This window comes from Triticum dicoccoides, chromosome 2B (genome assembly GCF_002162155.2).
Source record: "Triticum dicoccoides isolate Atlit2015 ecotype Zavitan chromosome 2B, WEW_v2.0, whole genome shotgun sequence".
NCBI classification, from domain to species: Eukaryota; Viridiplantae; Streptophyta; class Magnoliopsida; order Poales; family Poaceae; genus Triticum; species Triticum dicoccoides.
Window position 1 is genome coordinate 507,631,476 of NC_041383.1, and position 16,607 is coordinate 507,648,082.

At 43.8% G+C, this 16,607-nt stretch overlaps 1 protein-coding gene across 2 annotated transcripts; it reads left to right on the plus strand.

Moving 5' to 3' along the window:
* Positions 1-11,368: 11,368 nt before the first annotated feature.
* Positions 11,369-13,904, plus strand: LOC119364527. Of its 2 annotated transcripts, none has more exons than XM_037630006.1 (4): positions 11,369-11,619; positions 12,505-12,829; positions 12,905-12,977; positions 13,058-13,904. In XM_037630006.1, the coding sequence occupies exons 2-4, from the start codon at positions 12,521-12,523 to the stop codon at positions 13,642-13,644; spliced, it is 969 nt and encodes a 322-aa protein (XP_037485903.1). In that variant the 5' UTR covers positions 11,369-11,619; positions 12,505-12,520; the 3' UTR covers positions 13,645-13,904. The 2 variants fall into 2 exon arrangements, with proteins under 2 accessions (XP_037485903.1, XP_037485904.1); XM_037630007.1 differs by lacking the exon at positions 11,369-11,619 and adding an exon at positions 11,661-12,328.
* Positions 13,905-16,607: the final 2,703 nt, after the last annotated feature.

A 16,607-nucleotide genomic window follows, 5' to 3' on the forward strand; every position in this document is an offset into this window, starting at 1 on the left:
CCAGGACTAAGTTCATGATAAATTTAAGTTCAATTTAATCATATTACTTAAGAACTCCCACTTAGATAGACATCCCTCTAATCCTCTAAGTGATCACGTGATCCAAATCAACTAAACCATGTCCGATCATCACGTGAGATGGAGTAGTTTCATCGGTGAACATCATTATGTTGATCATATCTACTATATGATTCACGCTCGACCTTTCGGTCTCCGTGTTCCGAGGCCATATCTGCATATGCTAGGCTCGTCAAGTTTAACCTGAGTATTCTGCGTGCGCAACTGTTTTGCACCCGTTGTATTTGAACGTAGAGCCTATCACACCCGATCATCACGTGGTGTCTCAGCACGAAGAACTTTTGCAACGGTGCATACTCAGGGAGAACACTTCTTGATAATTTAGTGAGAGATCATCTTATAATGCTACCGTCAATCAAAGCAAGATAAGATGCATAAAAGATAAACATCACATGCAATCAATATAAGTGATATGATATGGCCATCATCATCTTGTGCTTGTGATCTCCATCTCCAAAGCACCGTCATGATCACCATCGTCACCGGCGCGACACCTTGATCTCCATCGTAGCATCGTTGTCGTCTCGCCAATCTTATGCTTCCACGACTATCACTACCGTTTAGTAATAAAGTAAAGCATTACATCGCGATTGAATTGCATACAATAAAGCGACAACCATATGGCTCCTGCCAGTTGCCGATAACTCGGTTACAAAACATGATCATCTCATACAATAAAATTCAGCATCATGCTTTGACCATATCACATCACAACATGCCCTGCAAAAACAAGTTAGACGTCCTCTACTTTGTTGTTGCATGTTTTACGTGGCTGCTACGGGCTTAAGTAAGAACCAATCTCACCTACGCATCAAAACCACAACGATAGTTTGTCAAATAGACTCCGTTTTAACCTTCGCAAGGACCGGGCGTAGCCATACTTGGTTCAACTAAAGTTGGAGAGGCAGTCGCCCGCAAGCCATCTCTGTGCAAAGCACGTCGAGGGAACCGGTCTCGCGTAAGCGTACGCGTAAGGTTGGTCCGGGTCGTCTCGTCCAACAATACCGCTGAACCAAAATATGACATGCTGGTAGGCAGTATGACTTGTATCGTCCACAACTCACTTGTGTTCTACTCGTGCATATAACATCAACATCATTAACCTAGGCTCGGATGCCACTGTTGGGTTTCTTAGTAATTTAAAAAAAAATTCCTACGCGCACACAGGATCATGTGATGCATAGCAACGAGAGGAGAGTGTTGTCTACGTACCCAACGCAGACCGACTGCGGAAGCAATGACACGACGTAGAGGAAGTAGTCGTACGTCTTCACGATCCAACCGATCAAGCACCGAAACTACGGCACCTCCGAGTTCGAGCACACGTTCAGCTCGATGACGATCCCCGGACTCCGATCCAGCAAAGTGTCGGGGAAGAGTTTCTTCAGCACGACGGCGTGGTGACGATCTTGATGAACTACAGCAGCAGGGCTTCGCCTAAACTCCGCTACAGTATTATCGAGGAATATGGTGGCAGGGGGCACCGCACACGGCTAAGGAATCGATCACGTGGATCAACTTGTGTCAACTTGTGTGTTTAGAGGTGCCCCTTCCTCCGTATATAAAGGAGGAGAGGAGGGGAGGCTGGCCGGCCAAAGAGGGAGGCGCAGGAGAGTCCTACTCCCTCTGGGAGTAGGATTCCTCCCCCCAATCCTAGTCCAACTAGGATTCCTCGGAGGGGAAGGGAGAGAGGGGGGCCGGCCACCTTCTCCTAGTCCTAATAGGACTAGGGGAGGGGAAAGAGGCGCAGCCACCTTGGGCTGCCCCTTTCTCCTTTCCACTAAGGCCCATGATGGCCCATATGGCTCCCGGGGGGTTCCGGTAACCTCCCGGTAACCCGGTAAAATCCCGATTTCACCCGGAACACTTCCGATGTCCAAACATAGGCTTCCAATATATCAATCTTTACGTCTCGACCATTTCGAGACTCCTCGTCATGTCCGTGATCACATCCGGGACTCCGAACAACCTTCGGTACATCAAAATGCATAAACTCATAAGATAACTGTCATCGTAACCTTAAGCGTGCGGACCCTACGGGTTCGAGAACAATGTAGACATGACCGAGACATGTCTCTGGTCAATAACCAATAGCGGGACCTGGATGCCCATATTGGCTCCTACATATTCTACGAAGATCTTTATCGGTCAGACCGCATAACAACATACGTTGTTCCCTTTGTCATCGGTATGTTACTTGCCCGAGATTCGATCGTCGGTATCCAATACCTAGTTCAATCTCGTTACCGGCAAGTCTCTTTACTCGTTCCGTAATACATCATCTCACAACTAACATATTAGTTGTAATGCTTGCAAGGCTTATGTGATGTGTATTACCGAGAGGGCCCAGAGATACCTCTCCGACAATCAGAGTGACAAATCCTAATCTCAAAATACGCCAACCCAACATCGACCATTGGAGACACCTGTAGTACTCCTTTATAATCACCCATTTACGTTGTGACGTTTGGTAGTACCCAAAGTGTTCCTCCGGTAAACGGGAGTTGCATAATCTCATAGTCGTAGGAACATGTATAAGTCATGAAGAAAGCAATAGCAACATACTAAACGATCAGGTGCTAAGCTAATGGAATGGGTCATGTCAATCAGATCATTCTACTAATGATGTGACCTCGTTAATCAAATAACAACTCATTGTTCATGGTTAGGAAACATAACCATCTTTGATTAACGAGCTAGTCAAGTAGAGGCATACTAGTGACACTCTGTTTGTCTATGTATTCACACATGTATTATGTTTCCGGAAAATACAATTCTAGCATGAATAATAAACATTTATCATGATTATAAGGAAATAAATAATAACTTTATTATTGCCTCTAGGGCATATTTCCTTCAGAAGCATTATAGAACAAGTAAAGAGACTTGTCGGCAATGAGATTGAACTAGGTATGATGTTACCGACGATCGAATCTCAGGCAAGTAAAATACCGATGACAAAGGGAACAACGTATGTTGTTGTGCAGTTTGACCGATAATGATCTTCGTAGAATATGTGGGAGCCAATATGAGCATCCAGGTTCCACTATTGGTTATTGATTGGAGATGTGTCTCGATCATGTCTACATAGTTCTCGAACCCGTAAGGGTCCGCACGCTTAACGTTCAATGACGATTTGTATTATGAGTTACGTGTTTTTGATGACCGAAGTTTGTTCAGAGTCCCAGATGAGATCACAGACATGACAAGAAGTCTCGAAATGGTCGAGTCATAAATAATGATATATTGGACGATGTTATTCGGACACCGGAAGAGTTCTGAGAGGTACCGGGTAAAAACAGAGTGCCGGAGGGGTTACCGGAACCCCCCAGGGAAGCAATGGGCCATCATGGGCCATAGGGGAGAGAGAGGACAACCCACAAAGGGGAGCCCCCCCCCATGGGGAGTCCGAATAGGACTAGGGGAGGGGGCGCGACCCCCCTTTCCCTCTCCCTCTCCCTCTCCCTTCCTTCTCCCCCCTTCCATGAAAGGGAATCCTTCTAGGACTTGGAGTCCTAGTAGGACTCCTCTCTCTTGGCGTGCCCTACAGGGCCGGCCGGCCTCCCCCTCTCCTCCTTTATATACGGGGGCAGGGGGCACCCCAAAGCACATCAATTGTTCTTTGTCGTGTGTGGTGCCCCCCCTCCATAGTTTACCACCTCGGTCATAGCGTTGTAGAGCTTAGGCAAAGCCCTGCGTGGATCACATCATCAACACTGTCACTATGCCATCATGCTGACGGAACTCTCCCCCGACCCTCTATTGGATCAAGAGTTTGAGGGACGCCATTGAGCTGAACTTGTGCTGAACACGGAAGTGTCGTACGTTCGGTACTTGGATCGTGAAGACATTCAACTACATCAACTGCGTTAACTAACGCTTCTGCTTTCGGTCTACGAAGGTACATGGACACACTCTCCCCATCTCGTTGCTATGCATCTCCTAGATAGATCTTGCATGATCGTAGGATTTTTTTTGAAATTGCATGCTACGCTCCCCAACAGATCGGGTGTGATAAGCTTTATGTTCACATACAACGGGTGCAAGCCAGTTTTGCACGTGCAGGATACTCGGGTTAAACTTGACGAGCCTAGCATATGCAGATATGGCCTCGGAACACTGAGACCAAAAGGTTGAACGTGAATCATATAGTAGATATGATCAACATAGAGATGTTCACCATTGAAAGCTACTCCATCTCACGTGATGATCGGACATGGTTTAGTTGATATGGATCACACGATCATTTAGATGACTAGAGGGATGTCTATCTAAGTGGGAGTTCTTTAGTAATATGATCAACTGAACTTTAATTTATCATGAACTTAGTCCTGATAGTTTTTTTTTGCATATCTATGTTGTTGTAGATCAATGGTCCGTGCTACCGTTCCCTTCAATTTTAATGCGTTACTAGAGAAAGCTAAGTTGAAAGATGATGGTAACAATTACACGGACTGGGTCCGTAACTTGAGGATTATCCTCATTGCTGCACAGAAGATTTACGTCCTAGAAGCACCGCTAGGTGTACCACCTGCCCCAGCAACTATAGACATTGTGAATGCCTAGCAGTCGCGTGTTGATGACTACTCGATAGTTCAGTGTGCCATGCTTTACAGATTAGAATCAGGACTTCAAAGACGTTTTGAATGTCATGGAGCATATGAGATGTTCCAGGAGTTGAAGTTAATATTTCAAGCAAATGCCCGAGTTGAGAGATATGAAGTCTCCAACAAGTTATATAGCTGCAAGATGGAGGAGAATAGTTCTGCCAGTGAACACATACTCAGAATGTCTGGGTACCATAACCACTTGACTCAGCTGGGAGTTAATCTTCCTGATGATAGGGTCATTGACAGAGTTCTTCAATCACTGCCACCAAGCTATAAAGGCTTCGTGATGAACTATAATATGCAAGGGATGGAAAAGACAATTCTCGAGCTCTTCGTAATGCTAAAGGCTGCGGAGGTAGAAATCAAGAAGGAGCATCAAGTGTTGATGGTTAACAAGACCACTAGTTTCAAGAAAAAGGGCAAAGGGAAGAAGGGGAACTTCAAGAAGAATAGCAAGCAAGTTGCTACTCCCGGGAAGAAGCCCAAGTCTGGACCTAAGCCTGAAACTGAGTGCTTCTACCGCAAAGGGACTGGTCACTGGAAGCGGAACAACCCCAAGTATTTGCCGGATAAGAAGGATGGCAAAGTGAAAGGTATATTTGATATACATGTTATTGATGTGTACCTTACTAATGCTCATAGTAGCGCCTGGGTATTTGATACTGGTTCTGTTGCTCATATTTGCAACTCAAAATAGGGGCTACGAATTAAACGAAGATTGGCTAAGGATGAGGTGACGATGCGCATCGGAAATGGTTCCAAGGTCGATGTGATCGCCGTCGGCACGCTACCTCTACATCTACCTTCGGGATTAGTTTTAGACCTGAATAACTATTTTTTGGTGCCACCGTTGAGCATGAACATTATATCTAGATCTTGTTTGATGTGAGACTGTTATTCATTTAAGTCATAGAATAATGGTTGTTCTATTTATATGAGTAATATCTTTTATGGTCATGCACCCTTGATGAGTGGTCTATTTTTGTTGAATCTCGATCGTGGTGATACACATGTTCATAATATTGAAGCCAAAAGATGCAAAGTTAGTAATGATAGTGCAACTTATTCGTGGCACTGCCGTTTAGGCCATATTGGTGTAAAGCGCATGAAGAAACTCCATGCTCATGGGCTTTTGGAATTACTTGATTATGAATCACTTGATGCTTGCGAACCATGCCTCATGGGCAAGATGACTAAGACTCCGTTCTCCAGAACAATGGAGCGAGCCACTGACTTATTGGAAATAATACATACCGATGTATGCGGTCCGATGAGTGTTGAGGCTCACGGCGGGTATCGTTATTTTCTAACCTTCAGAGATGATTTGAGCAGATATGGGTATATCTACTTAATGAAACATAAGTCTGAAACATTTGAAAAGTTCAAAGAATTTCAGAGTGAAGTGGAAAATCATTGTAACAAGAAAATAAAGTTTCTACGATCTGATCGCGGAGGTGAATATTTGAGTTACGAGTTTGGTCTTCATTTGAAACAATGTGGAATAGTTTCGCAACTCACGCCACCTGGAACACCACAACGTAATGGTGTGTCCGAATGTTGTAATCGTACTTTATTAGATATGGTGCGATCTATGATGTCTCTTACTGATTTACCGCTATCGTTTTGGGGTTATGCTTTAGAGAAGGCTGCATTCACGTTAAATAGGGCACCATCTGAATACGTTGAGACGACACCATATGAACTGTTGTTTGGCAAGAAACCTAAGCTGTCGTTTCTTAAAGTTTGGGGATGCGATGCTTATGTGAAAAAGCTTCAAGCTGATAAGCTCGAACCCAAATCGGAGTAATGCGTCTTCATAGGATACCCAAAAGAAACTATTGGGTACACCTTCTATCATAGATCCGAAGGCAAGATATTCGTTGCTAAGAATGGATCTTTTTTAGAGTAGGAGTTTCTCTCGAAAGAAGTGAGTGGGAGGAAAGTAGAACTTGATGAGGTAATTGTACCTTCTCCCGAATTGGAAAGTAGTTCATCACAGAAATCAGTTCCAGTGATTCCTATACCAATTAGTGAGGAAGCTAATGATGATGATCATGAAACTTCAGATCAAGTTACTACCAAACCTCGTAGGTCAACCAGAGTACGATCGGCACCAGAGTGGTACGGTAATCCTATTCTGGAAGTCATGTTACTAGACCATGATGAACCTACGAACTATGAGGAAGCGATGATGAGCCTAGATTCCGTGAAATGGCTTGAGGCCATGAAATCTGAGATGGAATCCATGTATGAGAACAAAGTGTGGACTTTGGTGGACTTGCCCGATGATCGGCATGCCATAGAAAATAAATGGATCTTCAAGAAGAAGACTGATGCTGACGGTAATGTTACTGTCTACAAATCTCAACTTGTTGCGAAAGGTTTTTGACAAGTTCAAGGAGTTGACTATGATGAGACCTTCTCACCCGTAGCGATGCTTAAGTCTGTCTGAATCATGTTAACAATTGCCGCATTTTATGATTATGAAATTTGGCAAATGGATGTCAAAACTGCATTCCTTAATGGATTTCTTAAAGAAGAGTTGTATATGATGCAACTAGAAGGTTTTGTCGATCCAAAAGGTGCTAACAAAGTGTGCAAGCTCCAGCGATCCATTTATGGACTGGTGCAAGCCTCTCAGAGTTGGAATATACACTTTGATAATGTGATCAAAGCATATGGTTTTATACAGACTTTTGGAGAAGCCTGTATTTACAATAAAGTGAGTGGGAGCTCTGTAGCATTTCTAATATTATATGTAGATGACGTATTGTTGATTGGAAATAATACAGAATTTCTGGATAGCATAAAAGGATACTTGAATAAGAATTTTTCAATGAAAGACCTCGGTGAAGCTGCTTATATATTGGGCAACAAGATCTATAGAGATAGATCAAGACGCTTAATTGGACTTTCACAAAGCACATGCCTTGATAAAGTTTTGAAGAAGTCCAAAATGGATCAGTCAAAGAAAGGGTTCTTGCATGTGTTGCAAGGTGTGAAGTTGAGTCAGACTCAATGCCCGGCCACTGCAGAAGATAGAGAGAAAATGAAAGTCATTCCCTATGCCTCAGCCATAGGTTCTATCATGTATGCAATGTTGTGTACCAGACCTGATGTGTGCCTTGCTATACGTTTAGCAGGGAGGTACCAAAGTAATCCAGGAGTGAATCACTGGACAATGGTCAAAAATATCCTGAAATACCTGAAAAGGACTAAGGATATGTTTCTTGTTTATGGAGGAGCTTGTCGTAAATGGTTACGTTGATGCAAGCTTTAACACTGATCCAGATGACTCTAAGTCACAAACCGTATACATATTTATATTGAATGGTGGAGCTGTTAGTTGGTGCAGTTCCAAGCAGAGCATCGTGGTGGGATCTACGTGTGAAGCGGAGTACATAGCTGCTTCGAAAGCAGCAAATGAAGGAGTCTGGATGAAGGAGTTCATATTCGATCTAGGTGTAATACCTAGTGCATCGGGTCCAATGAAAATCTTTTGTGACAATACTGGAGCAATTGCCTTGGCAAAGGAATCCAGATTTCACAAGAGAACCAAAGACATCAAGAGACGCTTCAATTCCATCCGCGATCAAGTCAAGGAGAGATACATAGAGATTTGCAAGATACATACGGATCTGAATGTTTCAAACCCGTTGACTAAGCCTCTTTCATGAGCAAAACATGATCAGCACCAAGACTCCATGGGTGTTAGAATCATTACTATGTAATCTAGATTATTGACTCTAGTGCAAGTGGAAGACTGAAGGAAATATGCCCTAGAGGCAATAATAAAGTTGTTATTTATATTTCCTTATATCATGATAAATGTTTATTATTCATGCTAGAATTGTATTAACCAGAAACTTAGCACATGTGTGAATACATAGACAAAACAAAGTGTCCCTAGTATGCCTCTACTTGACTAGCTCGTTAATCAAAGATGGTTATGTTTCCTAACCATAGACATGTGTTGTGATTTGATGAACGGGATCGCATCATTAGAGAATGTGTGATGGACAAGACCCATCCGTTAGCTTAGCATAATGATCGTTAAGTTTTATTGTTATTGCTTTCTTCATGACTTATACATGTTCCTATGACTATGAGATTATGCAACTCCCGAATATCGGAGGAACACCTTGTGTGCTATCAAACGTCACAACGTAACTGGGTGATTATAAAGATGCTCTACAGGTGTCTCCGAAGGTGTTTGTTGGGTTGGCATAGATCGAGATTAGGATTTGTCACTCCATGTATCGGAGAGGTATCTCTGGGCGGTAATGCTCGTCACTATAAGCCTTGCAAGCAATGTGACTAATGAGTTAGTTACAGGATGATGCATTACGGAATGAGTAAAGAGACTTGTCGATAACGAGATTGAACTAGGTATGATGATACCGACGATCGAAACTCAGGCAAGTAACATACCGATGACAAAGGGAACAACGTATGTTGTTGTGTGGTTTGACCGATAAAGATCTTCGTAGAATATGTAGGAGCCAATATGAGCCTCCAGGTTCCGCTATTGGTTATTGATCGAAGATGTGTCTCGATCATGTCTGCATAGTTCTCAAACCCGTAGGGTCCGCACGCTTAATGTTCGATGATTTGTATTATGAGTTATGTGTTTTGGTGACCGAAGTTTGTTCGGAGTCCCAGATGAGATCACAGACATGACGAGGAGTCTCGAAATGGTCGAGAGGTAAAGATTCATATATTGGAAGGTTATATTCGGACATCGGAATGGTTCCAAGTGATTCAGATATTTTTCCGGAGTACTGAGGGGTTACCGGAACCCCCCGGGGAAGTTTTGGGCCAACATGGGCCTAAGGAAGAGAGAGGGAAGCCCGCGGGGGGTGGCCGCGCTCCCCACTCCTAGGGAGTTCGAATAGGACAAGGAGGAGGGGGCGACGCCTCCCTTCCCTTTCCCTCTCCCTCTCCTTCTTATTCCCTCTGGTGGAGAAAAGGAAAAGGGGGGTGGCGTGCCCCTCCTGGCCGTCGACCTCTCTCCCCCCTTCTTTATATACGTGGGCAGGGGGCACCCCAAAGGCACATCAATTGTTCTCTTAGCCGTGTGCGGTGCCCCCTCCACGGTTTACTCCTCCGGTCATAGCGTCGTAGTGCTAAGGCGAAGCCCAGCGCGGATCACATCACCAACACCGTCAACACGCCATCGTGCTGACGGAACTCTCCCTCGACCCTCTACTGGATCAATAGCTCGAGGGATGTCATCGAGCTGAACGTGTGCTGAACACGGAGGTGTCGTACGTTCGGTACTTGGATCATGAAGACGTTCGACTACATCAACCGCGTTAAACTAACGCTTCCGCTTTCGGTCTACGAGGGTACGTGAACACTCTCTCCGCCTCTCGTTGCTATGCATCTCCTAGATAGATCTTGCGTGATCGTAGGAATTTTTTTTAATTGCATGCTACGTTCCCCAACACCGTCATCATGCCAACCGAGGCAAAACACCGGTTTTCACCTTGAGTGTCAGTGGGTAAGGTAGGGACCAAGACGACGCCCCAAGAGGATCACAACACCCACATGCATTGTCGTTGTCGGTACTGAGGCGCAAAGCTTTCACTCGGCCCCACCCCCACCGCGTCTTGCCCTCCATGAGGAGGGCCCCACCACGACGGAACATGGGGCACCAAATCCATCTCATGGCTTGGCTGCCATCGGCGGCGACAACTTCGTCAAGATAACACACCACAACGCAAATGGCCACCCACATGACCGAAACACACCACCAACACCTAGCGCCACACCACTCGCCGAAGAGTCAATCCGTGTAGCCCGCCATCCGGAACCACCACCCCGGCATTCTTGGCCCCGAGACCACCCCCGTTCCACGTCTACAACCACCGACCATCACAAGAGAGGACGAAAAGGTAACTCCTTCTCATCCCTGGACAACTCCTTGCCTCACACCCATCGACAGCGACGAACCGCACCCCATTAGCTACTGACCGCCAATTGCAATGACGATCATCGAGAGCCCGGTCGATCCCCACTCAACAGTGGCCCAAACTGGACGGGGACTGCCCGCCCCACCTTGCTCGTATGGACAAAGGGTGTGCCCCCCGATGACATAGGCCATAACACGAAGAAAGGGGAGGGACCATGAACCATCTGGCGGTGGATCCGCACCCGAGGCAGCAATCATACCCAGAGAAATGTTGGTAGGGTTTTATAAGTTCCTAAAAATGATTTTGAAACATCAAATATTCAAATGAGTCGTATAAATATTTCCCGATAATATTATGGTGAAGTCATATTATCTCCTCTTATTTTTATTATAAAAAAACCATTGAAAATATTTCAAATGGTCTCAAAATTCCAAATACCAAAAACCATTGTTCACAGGAAATCATCTACCCTATCTGTCCCAAATCCCAGTCCCCCTGCTTTTAGAAGCGTGCAGCGCTGTTTATCTCAACCCAACCCAGCCCAACCCGCTACCTTCTGAGAAGTGCTATACACACGACAGATTTCAGACGATTCACGCACGACGGTTAAATCCAGTCGGACATGGTATGAGCTAAAAGGGCACTGGCCGCTGGATTACAGGTCGTGCAAAGATCGTGCATGAGCATCGTGCATGGAGCAGTTTCGCTACCTTCTCGGTGTCTCCCAATCCACCACCATCCAAACAATGAATGAAGAGATAATCCAACCAAACTTTTTCCATTCCCACCCCCGGAAAAACCCAAACTCAGCGAGCCTACCCAGAAAGAGGAAAACATTCCTCTTCCCTTAGCTCCAACGCCGCCGGCTTCCTCCGGTCGCGCCGCCAGTCAAACCCGCCATAGATCTCGACTGAAGCAGGCTTACCAGGCAAGCAGGCGTCCTCTTCCCTCCCTTCCCTCCGACTGGGTCGGTGTGGAGAGGGAGGTCCACTCGACGCTGCTCCTTTGGTTGGTTGGTAAGAAAACCCTAGCTTGCTCGGATCGCTGTTCGTTTTGCTCCGGTAATTTGTTCCCCGTGAACAAATCGAATTCAGCCAGATCTTTCTTGCTCAAGGTCGATCTTTAGTGGACTCCATCCCATTGATAGGATTGTCCATCTGCATCTATTTTGGTGTTGTTAGTTGTTACCCTCAAGTCGAACTATCTGATGGCAATTTATTTTTTTCAGAAGAAAAAATGTAGGGGGTTCAGTATTCCGCCCCTTGTTTCGGTTGCTCGCCCACGAGTCATTTTATCAAATGCATTGTTGCAAGAGCTAGTCCGCTCTATTTGTTGCTGAAATCCCATGTTCCTGCGGTCCTGCCCCAGAAGCAATAAGAGGACAATGTTCGTGTTTGCTTTGACATTTTGAACTGTGCTTTAGGATAATGTTTTCCCTTGAGAGCTCATGTTGCTTTGAATGGTTGGGTGCATCATTTGTAGGAAGGGCCTTTCTTGTATCAAGTGGTCTTTAAATCATCTCCTAACGAGCTAAAATTGCTGGATCGGAATATCAATTACTAACACAATGTGAATGTTTTTCTTTTTCTTTCATCATTGGGGGATATTGTTGGATCCGATGTAAATGTTACTTGTCCTTGCATCTAATGCATTTCCTATAGTCGTCACAAGAAAGATAGGAGTGCCGGCTGACCCAACTATTCAATGTCTCCCTCCATCTTATATGTGAGTATTTTGGTTGTAATAACATCTTATATTATGGGACAGAGGGAGTACATGGATTAAATAATGCTGACTCAAAAAAAATTTTGTTTAAGTCAACTGCGCTACTGGCTACTTGATTGATTTATTTATTTGTCTTTGACTGCTGTTAACTGAGCAATACTGTTCGTGCTTTGTAGCTTGTTCCAAGGTTAAATGGCAAACAGAGCAAGGTGGGTGATGAAGTTTGAAAAGGGGCTTATTGATATACTACATGAGAACAATAATTCGCACTATAGGACTCCAAACGGATGGAGAAGTGAGGGTTGGAAGAAAATTGTTAAAGATTTTAATGATAGGCACCCAGATGCAGGGTTTACCAAAGTTCAAATTCAGGAACATGAGACTCAGCTGAAGAAAGACTATAAATTGATAAAATCCATCCTCCAGCGTGATGGTGTTTCATGGGACCAGAATGCTTCTATGATCAGAACAACAGATGAAATATGGGATGAGATAATTGATGTGAGATTCTAACTCCTACTCTACTGATTATTCATATGACCAAGTGATATTTAACCGTTCATTTTATTTTACTAGGAGTCACCAAAAGCGCGGAAGTACCAAAGTAAGAGTTTTTCATTGCTTCAGTCGCTGGAGATGTTGCTTGAAAGTAATTTTCTTCCCTTTCTAATTTGTTCAAAAGCATTGTTGAGAGGGCAACACAACTTAGCCAATCTGCTACCATGATAGGGGATATTCCTGAAGGGGTTGGCAATATTGATGAGGAAGACAACAACACCAGCACACTGCGAAGCATGTCTAGAAGACTTTCTGCACTGGTTCCTGGAAGCATTGATGAGGGTGAGAACAATATCAGCGCACTGCAAAGAACTCTGGAGCTAGGATCACAAGGCCTGGAGGATGTCGACCTTCTGCAAAATCACGATGAAGAGGCATTGGAAAGACCACAGCCTGGGGCAGACCCAAAGCCGCAACCAGGAGCGGATGAACCCGCGCAGTCAAGTTCCTGCATAGAACCGCAAAAGGACAAGCGCAAGAAGCGCAAGGCGTCTGACATCCAGCAAACCATGGAGGCTTATCTAGACTTCAGAATGAAACAGGCTCGCACGAAAGAGCAAACCAAAAAGGACGGCGAGCAGTTCTCGATTTCAAGGTGTATCAAGGCTCTGCATTCTATGACCGATGTGTCTGATCAGGTCAGGGTTCTAGCTGCTGATGTCTTCAAGGATGCGGTGAACCGGGAGATCTTCCTCTCGTATGAGCCGAGGCTTCGCGCTCTGTGGCTGAAGAGGGAGGTCAATAGGTTACTCTGTTAATCAGCTGTTGTAGCGCATCGCGGTGTCTTGTCTCCGGTTAAATGTGAACTTCCACACCCTTGGAGTCCTTGGTACGGAGTAGGTTGTAGCATACTTTTGGGTCATAGAAGTATTTCGTGACTCGCCATGTGTAGTCATGCAATCCATGCTTCATGCCAATTATTTGGTTCTGTGATTAGTAGCGGTATTTAGTGTATCACTTTTTGTTGTTTGGTCTGTTTTTGCTTTGCTATTAGCTAATTCACACAAGTGTTTTTTCAGAGTTGCGTTCTACCAAATGCCCATAACGCCATGGATTTTCTTTTTGATTCCTCAAATGATGCTTTCCATTAGCCCTTGTGGGCTTGTGCCGTGATATGAATATTGACATCATGAAATTGGCGGCTCACCTTCCACAGATTTTAGGTGCAGAGATAAAATCACATTAGAATTTTTATTTTATTTTTTGCTTTTGAGATATTTTTTGAATCCAGGGATGTTGGAAATGGGTGTAAGATTTGCGTGGCCATCGGTATTTAGCTCAAACTTGAATTGAATACCAGTGGACACACAAAATTTACACCTGTTCCAAATGGGGCCTTAGTACAACCATTTCGTTAAACTTCAAACAGTTGTTTAAATGTACAACCGGAGGCCAGCCATTTCGTTCTTCAGTAACTAGTGATGCAAGCTCACGCGGGGAGGAAGTTCTTCAAAACTGGATTTGTTATTGTAAGTGGATTTTGAAGTATTTATATTAAGGAACAAAGCAAGGATAAGAGAAAATTGCTTTCAACATATTTTTTGTCCAAGTATCACACGCTATTCTTCCATTTTCTTCGAAAAAGGCCTTTTTTATTCTATTTCACTATTTCATTCCATCTAAATCTAAGAAAGAACCCAATGCGCAGTTCAACATTCATCTACCTTGGGTGTGATGATAATAACAATGCGCAAAATATAACTCAGGTCGCTGCATCAATAGAAAAGAGGGCGGCGGTATCCTGGCAACTGGCATCTAATAGCCACTGCCGCAGGACAACAAATGGATGATTCGGAGGCGCACTGCACCCGCTTCAAAATGCTCATACAACAGCGCAACCGTGTAGATATCAATCCCAAAACGCGACAATATTTCAGTGCAATGGCAGAGAGTTCAGTAGTGCACATACAAACGTAATAAAAAAATGTTGCAAACAGCATTCCATATTTTCATGTGCCATTCATCTCTCCCGTTAAGCAGGCAAGAAAACCCACCATTCTTTTCACAGCCGAAGACACCATATGAGGTTGTCACAATGTCACCTTGAAAAGTGCCACATGGACACCTGCTAGCTGCTGCTATTGGCACACACATTGCTTGAACATCCAATGCAATCTACCAAACATTTGCATGAAGTGGGGCTACAAGTATAAAGTAACTGGATCATGCCAGGATCCACAATCATTATAGCATTCTAACAAACAAAAGCCTGTTTATTTCTCTAACCAGGAATGCAGATTGGTGGACCAAGAAGTGGGTTTAACTTCAACCAGTCCATGGCGCTCAAGCCATTACAAGATGCAAAACAGTTCAACTATTTAACAGGTCAATAGTGATTGCATCTATCCTGACAGTTCCAATACTGATATTCATAGCTCAGGCTGCATGTAATTTCACCTGTGATGGACAACCCAGGGTTAGTGCTACCCATGTACTCCCTCTGTAAATTAATATAAGAGCGTTTAGATCACTAAAGTAGTGATCTAAACGCTCTTATATTCGTTTACGGGGGGAGTACTATATATTTTAAACGCCAATAATAAAGCACAAGACAAGCTTTTCCGGGGCATTTTTGGTCCTAATAATGAAGTTGTTTTAGGTCTCAGGGGTTAAAGCACTCACACTATATGCCTGATGGGAATAAGTAGCAATATCGACATCCAAGGATTTCGAGAATGTCGAATGTTACGGCCATCAGTTATCAAATGTCAAAAGGTTAGCCATTATTTCTATTTGTGAGGCCATTCTAATTAACATGTGGAAAAACATTGATAACCACATCATCAATAAAATTTAAGATAGGTTAAAACATGAATAATAGCACAACGTGTAGTACTCCCTACGTTTCTTTTTTACTTCACATGTTAGATTAAAAAAACTCCGCCTATGTCTTCTAGGCATAGCTGGTCCCAAGCCTGGGTAAAGGAGGAGGGTTGTGATAGGCTTGGCGAGCCAACGTAAAAACTAGCCAGTCCCATAGGTATGAAACCCATTTGAGCGAGAGTAGTACTAGGATGGGTGACCTCCTGGGAAGTCCTCGTGAAAGGGTTTCATATCTAAGGGTTGTGACAGGCTTAGCGAGCCAAGGTAAAAACTAGCCAGTCTTTTGGGTATGAAACCCATTTGGGCGAGAGTAGTACTAGCATGGGTGACCTCCCACGAATTCCTTGTGAAAGGGTTTCATATCTAGCCTACCCCAACTTGTTTGGGATAAAAGGCTTCGTAAGTAAGTCAAACTTTATAAAGTTTGACAAATTTTACATTAAAAAATATCAACATCTACAATACCAAATAAATACGATATGAAAATATATTCCATAATGGATCTAATGATATTTATATGGTATTGTGAATGTTGATTTTTTTTATATACTTGATCAAACTTCAGAAAGTTTTGAGTCAAGACAAAACTAATATGCAAAGTAAGAAGAAATGAAGGGAGTATAATAAGATCGAACGCAAGAAATTAACATATATATAGATGCAAAACAGGTATCATACCAGGAAACGCTAGCTTGTAGAAGGTTAAAACAAGTACATTGTAGAGACAGTCCAAGGAGTTTCTTTACTAAATCACAGTTCACATTTGCATCTTAAAGTTGCCAGGCTGAGTCAAAACACATTATGAAGTTTAAACCAAAAATAAAGAAATTAGAGAGAGACAACACACCACACACAGTTGTACTACAATAGCGAAATATTTTCCTTGCCAAGATCAGAA